General features: G+C 38.1%; 1 protein-coding gene across 1 annotated transcript in view; it reads left to right on the top strand.

Annotated features, from left to right (window-relative positions):
• Positions 1-23,565, top strand: part of LOC128509711 (E3 ubiquitin-protein ligase rnf213-alpha-like) — a 101,799-nt gene that overhangs the window by 30,212 nt on the left and 48,022 nt on the right. The window contains exons 15-28 of the mRNA XM_053481544.1: positions 4,405-4,578; positions 6,786-6,902; positions 8,509-9,065; positions 9,654-9,810; positions 10,090-10,301; positions 11,739-11,882; positions 12,082-12,252; positions 13,674-15,195; positions 15,356-15,549; positions 15,726-15,881; positions 16,094-19,630; positions 19,726-19,862; positions 20,013-20,111; positions 21,738-21,853. Of these exons, the coding sequence (XP_053337519.1) occupies positions 4,405-4,578; positions 6,786-6,902; positions 8,509-9,065; positions 9,654-9,810; positions 10,090-10,301; positions 11,739-11,882; positions 12,082-12,252; positions 13,674-15,195; positions 15,356-15,549; positions 15,726-15,881; positions 16,094-19,630; positions 19,726-19,862; positions 20,013-20,111; positions 21,738-21,853 (7,293 nt within the window). The remainder of the gene's footprint in view (positions 1-4,404; positions 4,579-6,785; positions 6,903-8,508; positions 9,066-9,653; positions 9,811-10,089; positions 10,302-11,738; positions 11,883-12,081; positions 12,253-13,673; positions 15,196-15,355; positions 15,550-15,725; positions 15,882-16,093; positions 19,631-19,725; positions 19,863-20,012; positions 20,112-21,737; positions 21,854-23,565) is intronic.

The following is a 23,565-nucleotide window of genomic DNA, read 5'->3' as shown; positions in this document are numbered from 1 at the left end:
AAATATAATTTTATGAAAACAAAGTTCTTCAGGCTTTTTATAATAATCATCATATTTGCTGTTTGTGTCCAGCATTTAATAATTATTTCATCCATTATTTAACCACGGCTGGAAATAATAGCTGGAATGTGATGTGATTGTGAATTCATGACTGAAATAAAGCTGTTCGTCTTTTGTAAATTACTTTCACGTTACAAAAGGCAGCGTTTTTATCAAAAGGTTGATAAACGTGTGTTGTACAGTATATACACCGCGACAGCGCGCGCAGTTACTCACTTCTCACCTTTCATGTAGGTCTGCTCGGACTTATTAATTCGTTTTAAACCCCTCAAAAATGTGTGTGTATACAGCTCAAAACCTCCATCAGTTATTAACAATAGCATCTATTTAGAAAAAATGCCCCAGTGATTTCGGAGCTTCAGGAAATCTCCCGGCGCTCTGCGCATAACATCGGGCCAACTCATGTTGGAAAGAATTTATAAACGGTTTCTAAACGTGGGCTATTGTTTTTTTACTTATAGTATTTGTTAATTTAATTTAAATGAGGTTTGGGCTCAGGACTTTGATTCGGCATCGTGATTCTCCTCTTTAATTTACTCCATAGTTTTAATCAGCGCTCAGCCGCATGCATGGAGTTTTCCAGAGCGCACCGGCAGAAGTAGACTAATGATTATGAACGCGTCGGGAAAACAGCAAGCAGACTGACTCTGACCATTTAAAAAACGTTTGCGTTCATTTTCTGACGCGCTCAAGTTCACCAAAAACAATACAGAGCAGCGCACCTTATTTGCTTTCAAACATTTATAAAATCACGTTTTTTCGTTATTGTGAGTGCGCTTAAATAAAAGTTGAGTCTTATAAAGGCATGTAGTCTTATATAGTTTTATTATATAGTTTTTGCACATTAATCAGAGTCCTCATCTGTTACATTTTTGAGGACAATAGTTTTTTTTAGCCTTTCACGGCGTGCGCCCAAATCAATATCGCTCCTCGCTCACTAGTTAGGCGGCCTCTCCTTCAGATATGCGAAGCAGTGGGGCTGCGGAATTAGGCACGGATGGTAATAGTTAAAATATTAACAAGGGGAATGTTTGATGTTATTATAAGATTTGTACTGAAAACTTCCAACTAAAAAGTGGCAGCTGGCACGCCTAAAAATAGACGCAGGTTAATTTTTTTATAGTCTAAATAAAAATCCTCCTCTTTAGTGCCTCCTATTCCTATTAATCCTGGGTTGTTGTTCTTTTAGTGTGTGTGTGCTTTACAATGCCAGACAACATTCAAATGCAAATTATTCACTCTCCCCAAGTGTGAATCAGCTGTTTCTTCCCTACTGTATACATTAAGAGGAACTGTAATGCGCCTCTCCACACTTTAAAAACCTCTTGAATCTGAGGCTCTTCTGAAGACTTTCAGTGATTAAGGCCTCTTTTTAAATTTGTGTAAATTTTATCTTCTGGATTATAGATTCTAAAGTTCACATTGTTATGGTTTTTAATCCTCGAAATGGAAGAAATTGATATTTTCCTTATGAAAGCATAAATTGCATATAGACACACAATACTTTAGACTGAAACACGACTGCCCCCTACAGGTAATTAAGGGCATTTTCACAGCCTGCCACGCGCAGCTGCGGCAAGTCGTGGGATCCCTTTTCCCGAAAACGTGCGTTTTTAAAGGCCAGATCTGTAGCAATGGCAGTGGCACCCTTCCACACTGCAAAAATGGTTTAAGAATGGTTTGAGGACCCTGACAATGAGTTGGCGGTGTTGACTTGGCCTCCAGATTATCCAGGTCTTAATCGAGCATTTGTGGAATATACTGGAAAAAAAGTTTGATCCACAGAGGCCCCATCTCACAACTTACAGGACTTACAGTAAAGTATCTGCTCCTAAGGACTTGGTGCCAAATACCACACACACCTTCAGAGGTCTAATGAAGTCATTGCCTTGACAGATCATAGCTGTTTTCATGGTACATTGGGATCCTACTCAATAATTTTAGTCGTGTCCAATACCCCACTCATCTCTTAAGGCATGACTTCATCACAGACAACATCTTTTTAAATCACCAATCAATCTGCTCTCTAGAGTACTGGTTATGGATAGCTGTGGAATCAAACTTGGGGATACATTTGGGAATTACAAACTTGGGGGAGCACTAAGTACTTGGTTTTAACCCAAGTGGAAATCAAAATATCGTACATTCACATGACCAATCATGCACTTTTTAGGGTTTACCGGTTTATGACCAGCAATCCGACGACAGTTACCCCCATGTCAAGCATTTCCTCAAGTTCATATTTTATTGTATTTGAATACTCTATATGGGTAGTTGCATACAGTACAACCACACATGAAGGATCTGGAAGTTGAATTATGTCAAATGTACCTATTTCAGTAGATACACTTCACTACTCATCCAAGAATCTTCTTCAGTCAAGGTAAGTTGGAAAGTTCCTCCAAGGTCAAAGGATCCTTCCCTTTCTGAAAAGGCTTGTTGCATTAACAATCGAGGGAATAGAAGGGAGAGAGCTGTTAGAATGACTATAGAGAGAGATTAGGGAGAGTAGTTAAGGTGTAACGACTAGAGAGAGTTAGGGGAGTCCTTAAGTGTGGATTTTTTGATGGATATGTGATATGTGTCCTGATCTTTCTCGGGATGGATGAAAGTGTGGCATAAAAAATAGGGGACAGGTTGTGTTGAACACCTCTACCTCTGTTGAGAGAAGGATTTTCCAACTTATCTTGGACTAAAGAAGCTACTTGGATGAGTAGTGAAACATATCTACTGAAAAAAAAGAAGTACAATTGTTTAAATTGTTTTATAAAAGGTTAAAGCACTACAGTATGTGCAAGCCACTATAACCTCAATTAACAAATATAGAGGTGAAATTAAGTAATATAGAGGTGGCAGTAATACAATGGAATGGTTTTGGAATGGAATGGTTTTCACTCACAGAATATGGGCTTCTTTTTTAAAAAATGAAAGGAAAATGGATGTGTGGCACAGATTAAATATTGCAGTCAGCAAACAACTCAGGTACAGAAGATGTATCAGCTTTTTGATTTGGTCCTGGTTTTATGGCTTCAGCTGATCTTTTCCCATTAACATCTTACCAGAACACTGGATGGCCACCATCACCATGAACACCATGTCACTGATGTGTCTAGCGTAGCTTTAAAACACCCTGCAAACATTCCATTACAAACCCAGATTTGTCATACTACTCCCTGGACTGACATTCAGTGATCCTTTTATGAGGAGCAGATGACAGCAAGATGGTGGCTTAAAATTGAGTTATAATTGAGTTAAGGTTCCCCCCTCCCCTCACTTGTGTGCAGTGGAGCTTGGACAACCAGAAAATAGCATGCCCCATGGGGAGGCCGTTATCATTGCCATGATGTGCTGATGAAATTTTTTGGGGTTTGCTATTAGCTCTGCCTTTCTCAGTTCTTCGAGAACTATAGCCCTATTCAGACGGGACTAGTTTTCCAAACAAAGTTTTTTCAGACGACGTCTGTCGTTTCATGTATGCATTCGGATGGGACTAACATCTCCGTGAGGTAGGAGTGTCTGTGTTTTACATGTGGGCGTTGCACAAGACCACATGTCCAGGATGCGTGGATTGCGTATGGTCATATGACCGATATGGTGAAATAGCCGCGAAAAAGAAAGCAATGCGACACTGGAGTCGGGAGCAAACATTAGCTTTAATTTCTGTTTGGAGCGAACCTACGTTTCAGTTTTCAGTTTGAAAATTGTGTACACAACCACAAGGTTTGGGAGGCAGTTTATAAAAAACTTTGTCACGTTTGTCCATCCACATCTACATCCATTATTGGTGCGCAAACTTGAATACCGGCGTGCTAGAGATAGTACCGTAGTTCACGTTGACCAAAACACAAAAGAAAACGCGTTTAAAAAAAAAACATTTTGGCAATCACAGACATTCGCATTCGGACGGGATTAGATTTCTTTGAGGATCGCAGAGTTTGCTGAAAAACAGTAGGCAATTTGCTCTGGAATTTTTACAGAGGTCGTGTGAGAGAAAGACAGACATGGCAGATTCGGACGGGATTAAAATCACAAAGTACGTCTGTGAAACAGAAATTTCTCAAATTTGTATGATAGAGCTCTCAAAGGTAGTACAGTATGTAGCATGGTGAGGTTCCTCTGAGTTCCTTCCCTTTTTTTCATCCTCCCTACTTCAATAAAACACTCCTTACCTTTTCCCATTTTCCTTAATAAAATTACTGTTTTTTTATGAGACCTCATCTCGTGTAGGTATATCTGTGGTGCCACTTGTATGATAGATTCATACTATATATATATATATATATATATATATATATATATATATATATATCTGGTACTAATGAGAATTTCCATCTGTCCATGCAGAGCAACAAGGAATGGACAAAATCTGCAAGAAACATCCCAAAATAAAAGAACAAATACAAGGAGTAAAGAATCTAATGGACCAACTGATTAGGAAAATTATGAACAAGTCTCTACCATGCAAACTATTGAAAGAGATCATCAAAAGAAAGCAACAGATCAACCGTTACTTTTTAGGTAAGTTCTAAACTTTCGATTTGTGTAAATTTTCCCTAGGCACATTTTGTGTGTATGAGACAGGTTCCCACCTCAATAACAAATGGTTCAATATCCCTTAGGGTTAAAATACTATTTGTCATTATGCTTTTGATATTCTGACACAAATACACACACCCACACACATGCATGCACGCAAACACACACAAAATTCTGTGCTGCTCAGCTCTCTCTCCCCTGACAAAAATACACCATAAGTAAATTTAACAAACCACGGGTGGGAGGCATTGCCCGTCCTCTCAATCTGCAGGCAACGCTCGACCATGCTCCAGCACAACATATACAGATTTATACAGACCATAGCCTCATTTTTCATGATGTATACCAAAGTTAATTAATCATGGTAATTTCAAATGAGCAATTTTTTGGCAGTACCAGTTAAAAGGTTTGGACACACCTTCTAATATAAGGTTTTTTCCTGTGATTTATTTTCTACTTTCTGGAACAATACTGCACAGCTATAAAAATAGCACACATGGCATTAGGTAATGTAAAGTAAAAACAACAATAGCAACAGTCGAATGTTATTTTAGGACATGCGGCTGTTTTGGAACAGTTCATGCAAGAACAGTACAGTGGAACCTCAGATTGCGAGTAATGCAGTTTGCAAGCCTTCCGCAGGACGAGCAAAGATTTTTAATAAATTTGACTTGGAAAACGAACAAGTATTGGTTTACGAGAACCGAGTATCATGTATCACGCATGAGCTTCTTGTTTTGATGCCGAATGTCACGTGATCACAACTGAGCCAACGGTTCTCTTTTACGCGCTACAGAATTGTGGGTGATCCTCTCCCCTGCTGGGTCTTGGTGCTTGTCTCTTACTGGTATATTTAACATCTGTGCACGCGTGTACTGTTTACTATAACACTGTGACCACGTGTGTGTGTGTGTGTAAAACACATTTAATTTTGTGTCTGTGTGTGTGTGTGTGTACAGCGTTTATTATAAAATACGTGTGTGCGCACATGTAAAGCAAAAGCAAGTGGCATTAGAGAGGTTAAAGATCCATTTTCTCTCTCTCTTAATGTTTGTGCGCGAGTCATTGGACACTGTGCCGCCTTCCCTCCATCACACACGCCTTCTTTTCCTACACACACACACACACACACACACTTAATAGAAACACTGCTCTGTGGCAATTCTTTTCAAAGGTAAAGTGCAGGTTAATTAGTTTTATTTTTACTTTACAGCAGTGAGTCTGTTAGTTTGTGCATGCTTTCGAGTGTCAGAGATGTTTCTTGTTAATTTTCCCAATGGGGCAGTGTTTCCGTTAGTGTGTATGTGTATGTGTTTGTGTGAAATTCGTCCAGCACAGTAGTCCTCTTCCTTTTAAATAAGAGAGGAGGAAGGGTTACTGTGTAAGATGAGAGGGGGGAGAGGGAGTCATTCCTCCTCTTCTCTTACTTTAGCTTTACACACATAAACACACATACACAGCGCATACGCGCACAAACAAACACACAACCATATACACCATGTGCGTACACATACACAGTGCATGCGCACAGAAATACTAATGGAAACACTTATTTGTCAGGATTTATTTTTACTTTTTTTAAAGGTAAAGTTTTTTAAGTTTTATTTTTACTTTATATTTTGGATAAATTATTTTTATGTATTTATTTTTGGGTTGTTGTACGAATAATCTGTGTCAAAAAGTGTTTTGATATATGAGCCCGCTTCCAAAACGAATTATGCTTGCAATCCAAGGTTCCACTGTATTGTCAAGTACATTTGCAAAACCAATCAAGCTCCATGATGAAACTGTCTCTCATGAAGACCTTCCCAGGAATACATGCAGATACATCTCAATATCAACTATTCAAAGGAGATGATTGTATATTTTGAATGCCTTCAGCATTTTTCTCTTTTTTTTTGGCAATGTAGAAAGAAATAAAAATCAGTAAAGTCCTTGGATTTAGAAGGTATGTCCAAGTTTTTGACTGGTACTATATGTGTGGTAAAGTCCCACAGCAACGCTATTTAGCAAAGCTATGCCTTTGATTAGGAGATAAATTAGAAGTTGAGAATGCTGGCATGAATGGATGTTTGTTATAATACATATTTAGCAACTGAGAATAATTTTAAACAAATACTTCAGGGTAACCTAGAACTGAACCAAAACCATATTTTTAGAGAACACAGTCTGTTTTTTTTTCTGTGTAGGAGAAAACATGGATGTATTTCAGAAGGCAATAGAGGAAGCAAAGGAGAATTTTAAAAGACTTGAAAGCCAAAAAAGCAAAGTAAAGGTACTCAATGAACTTAATCAAGATCTGCCAGGTACAGTGGAATGTTTCCTTTTTTAAGCAGTTTTATTATAATTATATTACAATTTATTTTCACTACCACTCATCATTCATTACAGGCCAAAATATTTATATAAAACACACCTGTATGAAAAACTGATTTTGTATAATTTCATGCCCCAATCAATCCTTCTTAAATAATTACTTAGAGGAAACACGGGATAGTTTGCGTCCCTCCCGACTGAATGGTAGTAGAAGCTTAATGTGGGAGCCCCCTAGTGACTGGGAGGAATTGGACACGACCAAATTAGGGAGAAAAATCTGGTAAAAATCCAAAAAAATGATAGTAAAAAAAAATAAAATATCGAACCGAGACAGTGTTTTTTGTAATTATCTTCGCCCTATGGACAGCCGCGAAAGGACTGCACGGGCTCTGAGGCACTTTCACTTTTGCCAAGAGCCAGCTATTGTAATCCTGCCGCCAAAGGGGAAAAGGCCACTGTGCTTTGGGTAAGGCCCCTGTTCGCAGCCAGGAAAGCCACCAAGCCTTCAGATGCTGGATTGGACTCCAGTCTGTGGCTGCACCCAAGGAGAGCAGGGAGGGGCCAGTTGGCCAAGACAGTGAGTGGAGCAGCTTTAGGGAGCATGCAGGAGCCGCTGCTCACGTGGGCCCACTCCGCCACTTTGCCCACCACCTTCCTGGCAAAGCTGCTTTAATGCTTTTCATGATGATATGCAGTGCCTTTTTACATCAAATGTAGCACTGCATGTTCTTTCCAGATAGCTCAATCTTAATTTCATCAGTGCACAAAACATTTTGCTGATACTGTTGTGGAGTGTCAATGTGTTTATTCAATAACTTCAGATGTGCAGCGATATTCTTTCTAGTAAACAGCAGCTTCCTTTGTGGTGTCCTGCCATGGACACCCTGCTTGTTTAATGTTTTACGCACATGAACACAGACGTTACCCAGTTCCAAAGATGCCCTCAAATCTTTGTCTGTCACTCGGGGTTGTTCCTTTACTTCACTGATGAGTCTTCGTTGTGCTCTTGGGGTCGTTTTGACTCAGCACCCACTTTTTGGTAGAGTAGAAACAGTCCCAAAGTGTCTTCATTTGTAGATTATTTGTACTTTAACTCTAATTTAACTATTATTTGTAATTCACCTATAGACAGTTGAATTGTATCCGTTCCCAGCTTTACGTAAATCAACAGTTCTTGATCGTAGATCCTCTGAAAGCTCTTTTTGGCAAGGCCTGGCTCACATTAGTGTATTCTTCTTGCGTGGAGCAAACTCCAAAATTTTGTGTGATTGTTAACAGTCAAAGGAGCTTTAGTCCACACCTCCAAACTCATTTACTTAACAGGATTCCAGGTATGCTAACACCTGACTCTAATGAGCTTTTTTGAGGTCAGTAACTCCAGGATTCACACACTAGAGGTTTTATGGTTGTTGTTGACATGTTTTTTTACATTATTATTTTTGTGTTGTTATTTTAGACAGTGTTGTTAGTTTGTGTTGTTATTTTTGTCAGTACTCTTGACTTAAATGAAGATCAGATCACATTTTGTGACAAATTAATGCAGAAAAAATGAAATTCTAATATACAGTAACTACATTTTCTATTATTGTTTTTCAGTTGATGTAAAACATCTTGAGACAACTTTGTTGATCGATCTAGACAAGGAGGAACGTTCTCTGAAAACAATCATGGACACGCTATTCAGTGAAGAACCTGGAAGTGATACATATTTCCTCAATGCTCAGCCATTTGAGAAGATTAATTGTTTGCGTACAAGCACATATTTTAAAGAACTGTGGCGAAAAACAGCAAATCATGTCAAGGACACTGAGTTCAGAGATATTCAATTAATTCCACTGGATGAAGTGTACGATGAAATTTACAAGCCAGCATTTAAAGATTTTAAAAACTCGTATGAGACCTTGAGGGATCTGTCAATGAGTCTGCAGGACCTGAAGACTAAACTGGGCAATTTTTTAGATAACATGTCAAAAGAACTGAAGACAATGGGGGAAGTGTTTGGTGACGATAAAGATGAATGGATTCAGAAGACAGAAGAACACATTGAAAGATACAGAGCCCTTCAGGCTGCAAAAGAAAATGCAGATGTGATCATTGAAATGAAAAATAACCTTGGTCTATGTGGAGACTTTGATGGCATTGATAACATCGAGGTATGAAGGTTTTGAATTTTTTCTTTCCAGATTACAACTTTAGCAAAAATTTCAAACTTTTGTCACAAGAATTATATAATCAGACCTGAGCAGGAGTATATGCAATGCCAATTTTATATAAAGAGTGTGACAGCATTATTTTCTGGATGTTTATCGGAGAAAGCAATGGCACACTCACAGCTTACATCAATTAAGCAACACTAGCTAATCATGGGCATCTGTGAGCTCATGCAATACAAAGTGGTGGTGACAGTGGTGCATCTCTCATTAACACTGCTCGGAGGAAGCACGTGAAAGTCTTCACCCTCCCTGTTTGGTAGTTTTTGCCTTGATGGTAGACAAATGGGAATTGGCTATGACTAAAATAAAGGAGAAATGGGACATAAGGAACATACATGAATATTCTGAAGCTGAGCATTATTAAAATGTATAGATAAAACAGCATAAAAGATAATCATATTTAATTAACGTTATACGTTCCTTAGTAAACTTTAAATAAAATGTATTCATTAATCCTTGGAAATGCCATGCCTATAATTAATATAATTTAAACATTGCATATGAAGTTGTTCTAATGTCTAACTGCAGCATACGGATGGAAAGCGCTTGTGTGATCTCAGTGAAAGTATGTTAAAAGTTGGAAACAAATTGATGAAAATTCCAAAACAAACAGTTAGCTTTCTAAGAGAATTAAATGAATGCATCAGAAGAGGATTCATCTCCTGGATTAAAGAAATCATAAAAGGTTAGTGTTCAATATTTCTTTCTTTATAATAGTAACATGAATATTGAACACCTCTTGGCCGAGAAGTAATTAAATTCTTTGCACATTCTTTATGAGCCATTATTGAAATTTTGAAAATGCTTACAAAGCAATTATAAATAATAATAATAATAATAATAACAATAATAATAATAATAATGATAATAATAATAATAATAAAGCCACAGTTATTTCTATTTAAATTAAAATAATGAAATTTGCTTACTATTTATTACTTAATTTATCTTTTTTTTTTTTTAGACACTGCAGAGCTAACTGCGTTTGTGGAGCTGGCCTCGATCTCTGCTGGAGAAAATACCATGGACATTGACAAAGTGTGCTGTTTCAGAGACGCCATATCTGCCACTGCACCAATAATATACCATCCATCTGAAAACCTTGAAGAGCTCCTTCAAGCTGTCAAAAAGATTCAACGTGCTTTAGAAAGTGATGAAAAACTAAAAGATAAATTGGTATGTTTAATTTGAAATGCATTTTTGCTTCTACACTGTAAAAAAAAATATATATAATAAAGCTACCTCAACATATAAAAGATTAGTAACAAGTTTAAACCATTTTTAGAAAAAGCTGCTGGCCAAAAAGTATTTCACATTGCTGTTTAGTTGACACATTGTGTACCCAGTTCAAAATCTTAAATTGACTCAACTTGTGATTTAAATATTAAAGTCAACTCAAGTAGTATTGGTTGTGGGCTCAATTTAAATATACTTAGCCCGAGGTTTCACCTATTTAAATAGGTAAGATATCTCTAGTTGATACAACAATTAAAACACACAAACATTACTTAAAAAAACTTTATTCTTTCAAACTAGTCAAAGTTTAAACAGTGATCTGCATAAAAGAACACAGGTTCTATTTTGCTTAAAGATCAGTAAAATACACCAGTTTTATAGCATCAGTCCGACAGGGGGGAGGGGGGGGGAGTCTTATAAATCAAATGATTGCATCTCAGGAAACGTAAATTTCTGGCTCAACTTGATTTTTTTTAAATTATTTAACCTGTGTCTCCAAAACCTTTTAGGAACACATTGTTACCTGTTGTGTCAACAAATACCACTGTAAGAAGTTGGGCCAACAATACAGTATTAATTCATTCAACATTTATCTAGTTGGATTTTTTACAGTGTACATGAAAAAAGATTCCCCCCTTGTGCACTATACTGCTAAAGGTTATAGTTACTGCACCGCTCGCTGTCACAGCAATACAGGTTTCTAGACATACCATTGCACTTATTGTTGACAAAATCAGAATGTGTAATAAACATATCTGTCACTTATACATAAATCTATTGTCTGGGGAAAAAGAAATCAGCCTCAGCTTTGCTTCTTGATTATTCCTACTTTTCTGTCCTACACTATGTGGAGTTTTTTTTTTTGAGCACTCTGCAATTGCACACAATCTTAAAAGAAACAAAATTAATATAATCTGATGTGAATGCTAAAAATTAAACTTAATATTGTTGTATATTTTATACAGATTCTTTTATATAAACCTTCAATTATAAAAAAAAAAAAAAACTGATAAAATTGACAATCAATGTTATAAACACACAAACCTAGTTGATTAAATAAAAATGTAAGTAACTCTACATTATTAAAATTAAAACTACCAAATTTGAATCTCCTTGAACAGCATCCCTCTTACAAACACACACCCTTACCAAAGCCACAAACTAATATCCACAAACACACGTGCAGTAACTTTATTCTACACTGTGCAAACACTACCACTGTCCTGATCTCAGGACAGAATATTCCCCTTGCTGCCCCAAACCCCACTAAGAAATTTGTGATGTGTATAGGAATGTAAATTTTTGTGTGTTTCTTATCTGCACCACAAAACACCACTATTACATAATGAAAAAATGTGTTACTAAAAATTTTAACAGAGAGACTCCTGTGCCAACATGGAGTGGCTTAAAATCGCCTATGAGACTCATGGATCTGTTGAGAGATCGTCTTTGCAACAGGCCACTGATATAAATGAAAGTGGGATTTACAGCATCAAAATTCCATCTGGAGCTCAAACCAAGGTAAAATATTAAATATCTATTATTTTATCACTAAGGATATTAGTTATGCACCTAACATATTACTATCAGACACTGTTATAGTTTAAGCTCTTGCACTATAACTTATTAATTATATAATTTTGAGGACACAAAATTAAAGCAAAATACATGATTTGTTTGTACTAAATGACTTGCTGCATTCCCTGATTATGTATTAAAGATTTATCTGGAAGACTGCATCACATTAAGATGCAAAGAAAATGTATATGGTGGACATGATGTAAAGTGTAGAACATACAATCTTGCTGAGCTTCAAGAACTGCAAAACAAACTGATGCTGATTACTGTGAGTGTTAAAAACCGAGAGGATGAAATCACCACTTATATTGAGGTAGGTTTATGGTTGAAGTTATAATGTCCTCAAAATACTTAAGTAATGACAGAATTTACACATCTGATTGCAAAAATAAACCATTTCATAGAAATGTAGCTATTTCCTTTTTTGTGTAGTTAAACAGGTCACTATCTACGTACTGTACAGTAGTAAACAAAGCTAGAGATAACAAAAAGGTCTCCCTAAATACTACCAAATACTACCAAATAGTAGTGGGGGTGGTAGTTCGAAAGGTCGACGGTTCGTGTCCCAGCCCCACCAGGTTGCTGCCGTTGGGCTCTTAAACAAGGCCCTTGACACTGTCTACTTCAGGGGCGCTGTATAATGGCTGACCCTGCTCTCTGGGCCCACCTTACTAACAAGAAACTGTATGTACCTTGAATAATCTCAGCTGAAAGAATTAAAGTAGGAAGAATCAAAATTCTCACAGGGTCTATAAACTAAAAAGAAAGACTATAATTATCTATATCTGTGTTGTAGAATGTTTAATGCATCACTAGGTAATACCATAATGCACATTTGGCTTGAATTCTACTTTCCCAACCCCACTCCTGTTAGTCAAAGCCTTCAGGAACATGTCAATGTTAAAAGTCAATGCAGGGCAACAGGTCTAAGACAATTCAGATGGGGCAACAGCTTGCCCCCAGATATTTTTGTTTAAAATGCAAATCTTAAATGCAAATGCTCTTAGTTAAATCCAAACAATGAAATAAAGCATGCATGTATACTTTGGTAAATCAAAAGAGAATAAAAAACATTAGGACAAAATCACAGATACAAAAACAGAGAACTTGATACTTCAGAATTTAAAGAAGGTCATATACTTGAAAAAATAAATAAATGGTTTGGCAATGCAAAGAAATGTTTGCATCCAAAACGTGAAGCAGAATCAAGGCCACAAACATACAGGCAAACGAGCTAGCACAGGCGAAACTAGGAAACTTGAGGAGGAAGGAGACAGAATAATATGGAGTCAGAATAATCTGAAAGTGAAGTAATTTAAATTTAATTATTAGGCAATTCAGTTGAAAGGCTTTTCTCTGTTTAATTGCAGACTTTGTTTGCTTGATCAGTTCTTAAAACACTGATGACCATCAAAATTTTAAATAAATGTAGACATGTTAACAAATGACAGACACTTTAGATATGTTTAGACAGTTTGTCTCATGTATCCTACAGCAGAGTTCAGGTCTTTTTTCACATATCCCATTTAGGAAGGTTGGCACAGCCCAGGATCAGCCATGCTTATTTGGAGCAAATATTTAAGGGTTTTGCTTAACAGCTTAGGAGTGGCAGATTGGTAGTGCTTGGGTATAAACCCTCCACCTTAATTTAAGGTGGGGTTTACGCACATGGTGTAGAATTGCTGCTGCTACTCTGAAAAAGCAACAGTGTTTGCCATGTTCTTTTTTTTTTAGGTTTTGGAGCAGATGATAAATGTGGGAAAGTGCTTCCTCGAGCTCCGTGATGCTGGACATATTCTGTTTCAAGACTGGGAGATGGCGGCCTACTGCGGACAAGCACATGATATTAAAATTTGGGTGAAATTTGGTATTACAAGTGTAGAGATCAAAGGTTACAGACAGTTGCTTGATGAGTTGAAAGGACTGTGTGAAAGCATGAGAGGTTGTCTCTCTGAATGGTTAAAGTACATAGAGCAGAAAAGGAACACATACTACCATTTAAATTACTTTACAGCCAAACAGCTGGTCTATCTGTGTTGCTCTCTGGCTGAATTTCGGATTGGGTGGGAGAACATCAGCACTGGACTTCTAAACATGTTGTCTATCATAAAGGACAGCATTAAAGAAGATGATGTGAAAAATGCACTCATCAAAGCACTCGAAACCCCAGTTGACAGCGGTGGTTCACAGGAATCACTTGAGCTCAAGAAGTTCCTCAATGATTATCCAGACATAATAGAATACTTTCTTGATACAGGATATAGAGAGGAACAGATCAAAGCAGCAATAAAGTTTTGTGAAGAAGATGAGCAAGTACCAGAAGATTATAATGATTCAGAGACTACAGAGGAGTACCGAAACACTGTGATGGAATGCATTGATGATCATGAAAATGATGACGAATGGGTCCAGGAATGGTATGAGAAGTATGAGGAAAGAAGGGAATGCGTCCTTAAAAATCAAATGAAATTCAAAGGTGGACTCACAACAGAAGAAGTGTCTTTTTCAATGACTGAGGAGCAGATTGAAGCAGCATTTGCCAACTTGGAAAATTCAGATGAGAAGATTGCGATGCTTTGGAAGACATACCACAACAAACTCTCAGGACTCGTATCTGACAAGTTTGTAGATTTAGATGTTCTTGGGGAAACCATGAACCACCTTTCCAAATCTGCAGAAGTGACCGTGAAACGAAAACTGCCAATTATTTTGGAAGGTGGCAAACCCAACCTGATTTCCTGTAAAGATGTTGAAATGCTTCCACTTTGTCTGTCTCTGTACAATGATAAAGATCAACCGTTACCAGCCTACGATGAAGTTTTGGTCTGTACCTCTGACACGACCGCAGAAGAGGTGGAACTGATAATCAGAAGAGCTGTACAGTCTGGCAGCATGCATGAGAAGATCTACTGCTTACTGAATGCAGAAAAACTCAATCACGATGTGTCCCGAAAGTTTGAATCCATTTTCTACCAAAAAACACAGGAGACTCATGTCCAGGGAGACATGTACAAGAGAAATTACCAGTTCATTATCTTGTGTGACTCAAAGGCACATCAGAGTTATGTTGCCACTGCTTTTGACATGTATAAGAGAACAGTCACTGAAAATCTGAAACGAAATGAGGAAATTAAACAGTATCTTCTACACAAGCACCAAACATCCCCAGAAGATGAAACTGGATTTATGAAATTGAACCAACCTGATCAATTTCAGCTGAAAACAAAACTCATTTTCTCAGAACATGCTGGCATGGGTAAGATGAATTATTCATTTGACTATTATCAAAGTCTTCAGTATATGAAATATCTGAAATGAAATATAATATAAATAAAATATCATTTATTAAGCTAAAATTGTTCAGGACATTTGCCTTTTTACTTTTTTACTTTTTCTTATTTATTTTTGTACAACAGGTAAATCCCTCTATGCGAAAAATCTTGTAAAAGTGTCTGAAGAAAACCTTAAAAATTCAGGATTTACTTATAAAACAATACGGATGAGCCAGTCGCAGCTGAGGACTGAAGACATTGTCTCTCAGCTGCAACAGTATGAGGACAAACCCATGGAAAAAGTCCCAAGAATATTTCACTTTGACATTCCCCCTGTGGTTAGTACTGTTTAAATAAAATGCTGATGAAATAAAATACATGTAATCTTGATACATTACTTTGAACTAGAAAAGGATTTATTGAACATGGTATGTGGTGTTTCTATAGTGCCCAAAGAATACTGCATACCACACGTCATACACTGTTCTAGCACTAATTTGCATCCTGTGTTCAGGTGACAAAAGGACTGTACACATTTCTGCTACAGCTGTTTGTGCTGAGATGTTTCCACAGCCCTGATGGTACCATATGGAGGTGCAATGACTCCCACATTTACTTGGTGGAATACACAAAAAAAAAGTACAGGGAATGTGACCAGCACTGCTCGGAGGTAATCGCCGTAGTAAAATTCGTTTGTGAATTAAATTTCTGTAGCTGTTGTAAATTTAAGTTCCAGAAGGTTCTGGCTTTTGTGATTTGACTAGATTCTGTGTTATTGTGAATTACAATTCTTAACACTTTTTATGTGACATGGTTAGCTTCTCATTGTGTTAGAATTTTTAAGGACATTTTAATAATTTTTGTCACTATTTTTGCTCTTAGATATCACCTCAAGTAGAAGATGTATTTTTGGAAATGTTGCCAACTGTTAAGTGTCTTTCTCCTGAGAAAACGCTGAGATATCTAGAGCAGAAGGGATCATGTGATAAAGACTACCAACTAATGGATGATGCAGAGTTTCATAGTGAAGCCTTTCAGCGCACTTACCAATACTTTAAAATCTACAGACTCAAACCAGACCACCTTGAGGGTTTCTCTTTTAATCCCAGAGTTGTTGAAGATTCACCAAAGGAGTGGTTGGAGTGCCTTTTGCAGTTCTGTGACCTTAAAAACCCATCTTGGGGAGAACTGAGGAATTTCACACACTTTCTAAACAGCCAATTGAAGAAATGCGAACAATCGTGTTTTTGTAGTGCTGCCTTAAAAGATGACCTGACAGGCTTTAAAAAATTTGTTGTGAAATTCATGATGATAATGTCCAAGGATTTTTCCATGAGATCCCTAAAGACGTCGGATGACAGTGATAAGAATGTGCAGGATGCAGCAGCAGAAGATATGGCTCTCAAAGAATTCCAACTCCGACGACGATGGGAACAACAGGCTCACCCTTACATTGTATTCAATTCAGACAATGAGTCCATGACTTTTTTAGGATTCCACATTCACAACTTGGATGCAGTTGATGCTCGTACTAAGGTTGTAGTGGAGAAGAATATTATTGATAAGAGACTTTTTAACCAATTAAAGGCTCAAAGAGTGCCATTTAACATTGACTTTGAGGATCTGTCCCGTGAAGAGCAGCTTGGTATTATAGGCAGAGTGCTAGGAGTGCAGACCATTGAGGATCCTGATGATACATATCAGTTGACGTTAGATAATGTGATGAAAATCCTTGCCATTCATCTTCGGTTTGAGTCAGACATTCCTGTAATCATCATGGGAGAAACAGGATGTGGAAAGACCCGGCTGGTTCAGTTCATGTGTGATTTGCTGAGATCAAGGAAGAAAAAGAGACAAAACCTGATTGTGGTGCGGGTACATGGAGGCACATCATCAGAGGTAATTTACAGCAAAGTAAGAAAGGCAATTAAGATTTCAAAAGAGAATGAAATGCATAAATTGGATACAGTGCTGTTTTTTGATGAAGCTAATACAACAGAGGCCGTTAATGCAATTAAGGAGGTGATCTGTGACAAGTCTGTCAATGGAGAACAGATCAATGCACCTCGCCTTAAAATCATTGCAGCATGTAATCCTTACAGGAAGCACTCAAAGGAGGCCATAGAGCAACTGGAACGAGCTGGATTGGGATACAGAGTCAGAAGTGAGAACACTGGGGAGAAACTTGGGCAGATACCAATGCGGCAGCTGGTCTACAGAGTTCAGCCATTACCGCCAAGTCTTACTCCTCTGGTATGGGACTTTGGAAAGTTAAACGAGCACACACAGGAGCTCTACATCACACAGATGGTCAAGACTTTTTTTGACAAAAAAAAACTTCCAAATGATGGAAATCAAGCATTATTTACAAAGGTTATTTCTGCCTCTCAGAAGCATATGGCAGAGTTAACTGATGAATGCCGGATGGTCAGTCTCAGAGACATAGAGCGGTGCATGAAAACAGTCATGTGGTTTTACCAACAAAGGCACTCATTGTTTAAGGAAATTGACAAAAGGAAGAAAGCAGAAGGAAGCAAAGAAATTTATAATGATTTGGTTCGGTCGCTTATTCTTGCAGTTGGAGTTTGCTACTTGGCTTCACTGGAAAATCGAAATAAATACTTAAAACAAATTTCAAAAGCTTTCGCTTTGTCCTGTGTTGACATTCAGAGAGAGATTGAGTTTTGCAAAGAAGCATTTATATCAAATGTTGACTGCCCCACTTCAGTGGCAAAGAATAATGCTCTAAAGGAAAATGTGTTCATGATGGTTGTATGCATGAACTTAAGAATTCCACTGTTTCTAGTTGGAAAACCTGGGAGCTCAAAATCTTTGTCTAAGACAATTGCTGCTCATGCAATGCAGGGAAAGGCTTCCCCAAATGATCTTTTTAAGGGATACAAGCAGGCACAACTGGCCTCATTCCAGTGCAGCCCACACTCGACTCCTGATGGGATCATCTCAATATTCAGGCAATGTGCACAGTTTCAGTATAATAAAAATTTGAATGAATATGTTGCTGTTGTGGTTCTTGATGAAATTGGATTAGCAGAAGACTCTCCAAAAATGCCACTAAAAACATTACACCCCCTACTGGAATATGGATGTGTTGATGATGAAAGTCCTGATGAATTCAAGAAAGTTGGATTTATTGGAATTTCCAACTGGTCACTGGATCCAGCGAAGATGAACCGTGGCATTTTGGTTCTGAGAACATCACCACTGGCAGAAGAGCTTAAAAACACAGCTCATGACATTTGTTCAAGCGATAAGGAGGCAGTCAACAGTGCGATTAGGGGCTTGATTCCCAAGCTTACCAAGTTCTACTTAAGAGTGCTTGAAGAACAGAAAACTGAATTCTTTGGACTCAGGGATTTTTACAGTCTTGTAAAGTTGATCATGTCCTATGTCATAGAAGCAAATGGCAGGCCAGCAGATGAAGATCTAACCAGAGCTGTGCAAAGGAATTTTGATGGTTTGGATTCTCTAAATGTTCTGAAAATATTTAGGGATTTTTTTATGGAAATAACAAAAAAATGTGACACTGTCTCTCTGCTCAGAGAAAACCTGAACATAGAGACCTCAGGGTTTACTTCCAGGTACCTTCTACTGCCAACAGTTAATCACGCTGCTCTTCAGATTTTGAAATCCCAGAAGATCATTAATGAAAGCAATGTTGAAATCATCTTTGGATCAGGATTTCCACATGATGAAGAATACTCTCAGGTTTGCCGCACAGTAAACAAAATAAAGACCTGCATGGAGACAGGAAGGTCAGTTGTCCTACTCAATATTCAGAGCCTTTATGAGAGTCTCTACGATGCTTTGAATCAATGCTATGTGAAATTAGGGGGGAGTTACTATGTTGACCTGGGGCTGGGATCTCATAGAGTAAAATGCAGAGTCAAAGATGAATTTCGACTGATTGTCATCGAAGAGAAAAGCACAGTGTATGAGCAGTTCCCTACACCGCTGCTAAATCGCTTGGAAAAACACTGCTTGGAGATTAGTGATATTCTCCCAGACCATGCTCAAGAGCTGCAGGCTGAACTGGAGGAAGGGCTTAACAAATTCGTGACACAGGATTTATCTGAAAGAAACCAGCTCTTCTCTAACAAGAAGAAATATGACACTATAGTTGGCTACACAGAAGATACGTGTGCATCTGTACTTTTACACTGCTGTCCACAAATAGTGTCCCGGGAACTGGATCATGATGAGAGAGAGAAAACTCTTGAAATGGCCCAGGAAATGCTTCTTCAGTGTGCAACTCCAGATTCTGTTTTGAGAGCCACAAAATACATGGAGGAAAATTCTGAGAAGCTTCTAGAGGTGTACTTTTCAAAGCAGCCACATGGCAACCTAATAAAGGCTTTAAAGACATACCGAGAGCATGAAACTGATGGAATTTGTCTTGAGGTATGTTCTATGTGTGAATTCTTCACTGAATATTTTATGTAATTTTATATTATTATGCATTTTGGATGTTTATTGGAATTTTATATTTGCAATAGGTATCCACATATTCTCGACTGCTCAATAAAAGAGATGTGGAGAAGATCAGTAAGGAGCTTGGTATTGCAGATCGTGATTCGTGTCTCTTCTTACTGAATGAATTTTACACAGAGCAGTCATTTTCTCAAGCAGTAAGGTAACGATGTTATTCTCTTATGAAATATATTTCATTATGGACATTTTTTGATGAACAATTTAAACTACTCTATTACAAAAAAAACAAATTGACTTACTGGGACACTGCACAGGGTTGTGACAAAACTGATGAGGTCGTTATTTCTTCCAGTGAATTTCTTGGTATTGATAAAGGAGCACGCAAACTCCTGCTACTACAGTCTTACTTTGATGATCCAAGGCAAAGTCAGCGGCTTCTCTTCTGTGTGAGGTAATAATGATACTTAAAAATTAAAATTATTATTATTATTAGTAGTAGTAGTAGTATTGAAGTATTCATTAACACTGTAAAGTCATTGAATAGTTATCGCCAATATTTCAGTCTGCTGAGAAATGAAGAATGAGTATTTTAATTGTCTATAAACAGTTTAAAGCATCTTAAATTTGCCACTTTAAGAGAAAAACAAACAAACTAATGGCAGATCACCCCTTGACCTCCTTCAACTTTGATGATTGTGCACATACTGTGGTGTCCACAGACTATTATTTTGGTGATAATGTTAAAGTATATAATTTGTGAAAATAATTTCTCACGGTCCCAGAATTGTTCTTTTACAATTTGGGTCCTGGAATATGGCTGTGCCAGCAAGGATTTAAAACTCCATAGATGTAATACCCTGGTGATTCAGTACATTCAGGTGGTCAGCTGATTTAATTTTATTTCCACCCAACATTGCTGAGTCTAGACTTAAGTAACTGAAGCAACCCCAGATCATAAGACTGTCTCCAGAGGCCTGTACGATAGGACACTATGCATGATAGGTGCATCACTTCATGCGCTTCCCTTCTTATCCTGTAACCATAATAAGTGTTACTGAAAGTTTTATTTTGGCTGTAAATTAAAAAAAAAAAAGTTTTTAAGCATTTTATGTCATCTAAGGATACAGTGGAACCTTGAATTATGAGCATAATTTATCCTGGAAGTGGCTCGTATTCCAAAACACCATAAATCAAAGCACATTTTCCCATAAGAAATAATAGAAATTTTAATTATTCATTTCACCAAAAAAAAATACATAAAAATAACTAATACAAAATATAAAATTAGTTTTAATTTTTTTATTAAAACAAATTTTTTTTAGTATTTACTCGCGCGTAATTTGACACCGTGCCGGTTCACTCTCTCTCTCTCTCTCTCTCGCCTTTAGTGTGTGTGTGTGTGTGTGAAGCAGAGAGGTGGTGCTTCACACACAAACAAACACACACACTGAAGGCGAGATAGAGAGAGTGAACCGGCACGGTGTCAAATTACGCGCGAGTAAATGGATTTTTAACCTCTAATGAGATTTTCTTTTGCTTTACACGCATGCACACACGTGTGTTATGGGAGACAGTACACAGATGCTGTACACACACGATTTCGAACACAAAATCAAATATGTTTAACGCGCACACACATGTGGTCACAGTGTTTCAGTACACACATATACGCATATTGATTATACTAGTAAGAGACGAGCACTAAGACCCAGCAGGGGAGATGATTACCAACAATTCCGCAGCACAAAAGAGACAAAAAACGCTGGCTCAGTTGTGATCACATGACGGTCAGCGTCAAAACAAGAAGCGCATGCGTGATACATGATACTCGGTACTCGTAAACCAAGACTTGTTCGTTTTTCAAGTCAAATTTTATTAAAAGTCTTTGCTTGTCTTGCGGAACACTCACAAACCGTGTTACTCGCAATCCGAGGTTCCACCGTAATATTAAATATATAAATATTGCACTGTTTGTGTCTGCCTATAAATAAGCCCTTGTGATTGCTTACTGACTGTTAAATCCTCATCTAAAAAATTTTTTACTGTTGTTGTTTTTTTTAATGTGTGTGATTTTTAGACACAGCATTACACAAATCAAAACTTCATTCTCAGATGGAACTGCTTTTGACATTGTGCTCCTTACAAGTCTACCTCGGATTTCAGGAGGCTGTGGATATATTGCTACCTTTGAAGGTTATTTATGTTTAATGTATTGTTTACATTACTTCATTCTAGTAAATAATTCAAATAAAGTGAAAATGAAGAAGATCTCATATGTTATTCTCTTACAAAGTTGTGCCAATGTGTAACAATTTTTATGTTGCATTTGTGAATTATATGCACAAATCTGTATAGCGATGCTTGTACACTTAGTACCTGACCTACACCATGAGGAACATCTCGGGTTACTTTGCTGTAACTCTGTTCCCTGAAAAGGCGGGAACGAGATGCTGCGTGGAAACGCTATGGGAACATCTTTCTGTGTTGCCGGTTGTAAAGCATGTGTGTACAAAAATTGCCAAATTTTGGCATATATAACCTCGGTCAGGTGACGTCATCTGCGCACCTGCAGATTATAAATAGGAGGTAACCGTAAACATTCCTCACATCAATTTTGTCTGAAAGGATGTCCAGTCGCGCAGGCAGTGGGGCATTGGAGCGCAGCATCTCGTTCCCGCCTTTTCACGGAACAGGGTTACAGTAAAGTAACCCAAGACGTTCCCTTTCAAAGGCTACACTTGATGCTGCGTGAAAATGCTATGAGAACAAGAATACCAACACCGCCGCACTGCAAGTGTCTGGACCCCAAGGTTGTGTAGCGTGTGCGCACAAAGACAGAGGAGGTGTCAGTTCCCTTTCAAAGGCTACACTCAATGCTGCGTGAAAACGCTATGGGAACATCTTGTTATGTTGCCAGTTGTGAAGCATGTGTGTACCAAACACGCCAAATTTTTGGCTTTTATCACCTCGGTCAGGTGACGTCATCTAATAGGACGCACCTGCAGGTTATAAATAGGAGTAAACCGGAAACATTCCTCAGATTCTTGTCTTCACCAAGTTGTGAGCGGGTTGTGCAAACCAGCAAAATAAGTGTTTAACTCACCGATAATGGCAGAGTTTAAACAAGATGTCCCTCCGTGTGTATAATCCATATCGGAGGGCGATCTCTACACTTTACTGCTTCAAATAAGGGCTATGCGCGCGCCTCGTATTCCTTGAGAAGCCTCGAGCCGCCGCGCATTCCTGGGGCTTAAACTCGTGCATCCGGCAGAGCAGTGAGAGACGGATTTAAAACTCCTTTCTTTCGCGTTCTCATCGGATCGGAAAATCCCTCTGTCTGCTCGCAAGCGCGCGCTGCGCTTCTTGCGAATGAGCAAGGATAAACATCCTCTTTTGCTTCCGCAGAGATGGTAATAGCCTCTAAGCACTTAAAAATAAATAAATAAAAACATAGACGCCAGGTTCTGTCAGGTGGCCAGGGGGCGGAGCCTCAACAACGCTCTCTCCCCTTTTCTTAGCAATCTCCATATGAGTTAACCCTTTCATGGGGTAAGCTGTATTCATCCCGTGTTTCCTGCCATCAACTTATTTATTTATTTAAATATAGTTGAGGTAGAAGCGCGGAGTTATATGATGACTCCCAGATAGAAGAGACGCTTCCAGGCTATCTCTCTTCTGGGACATCATCCTTCCTTTCAAGCTGTGTAGACTTTTTATCTTCCCTGGAGGGAAAAGCTTTTCAGGCAGCAGGTCAGGTTGGTGCTCCATTGCACACCATGGCGGTTTTGCACGCCTACCAGGCTGACCTGCTGACTTGAGTACTGGCGGGGCTCTGCAAGGTGAGGTGTATTGGACTTACGCCGGGCCACAGACTTGTCTCTTCGTGCAACAAAGCAGACGGCTTG

The sequence above is a fragment of the Clarias gariepinus genome, chromosome 21 (assembly GCF_024256425.1).
Source record: "Clarias gariepinus isolate MV-2021 ecotype Netherlands chromosome 21, CGAR_prim_01v2, whole genome shotgun sequence".
Classification (NCBI taxonomy): Eukaryota; Metazoa; Chordata; class Actinopteri; order Siluriformes; family Clariidae; genus Clarias; species Clarias gariepinus.
This window is presented reverse-complemented; position numbering and strand designations above follow the sequence as displayed.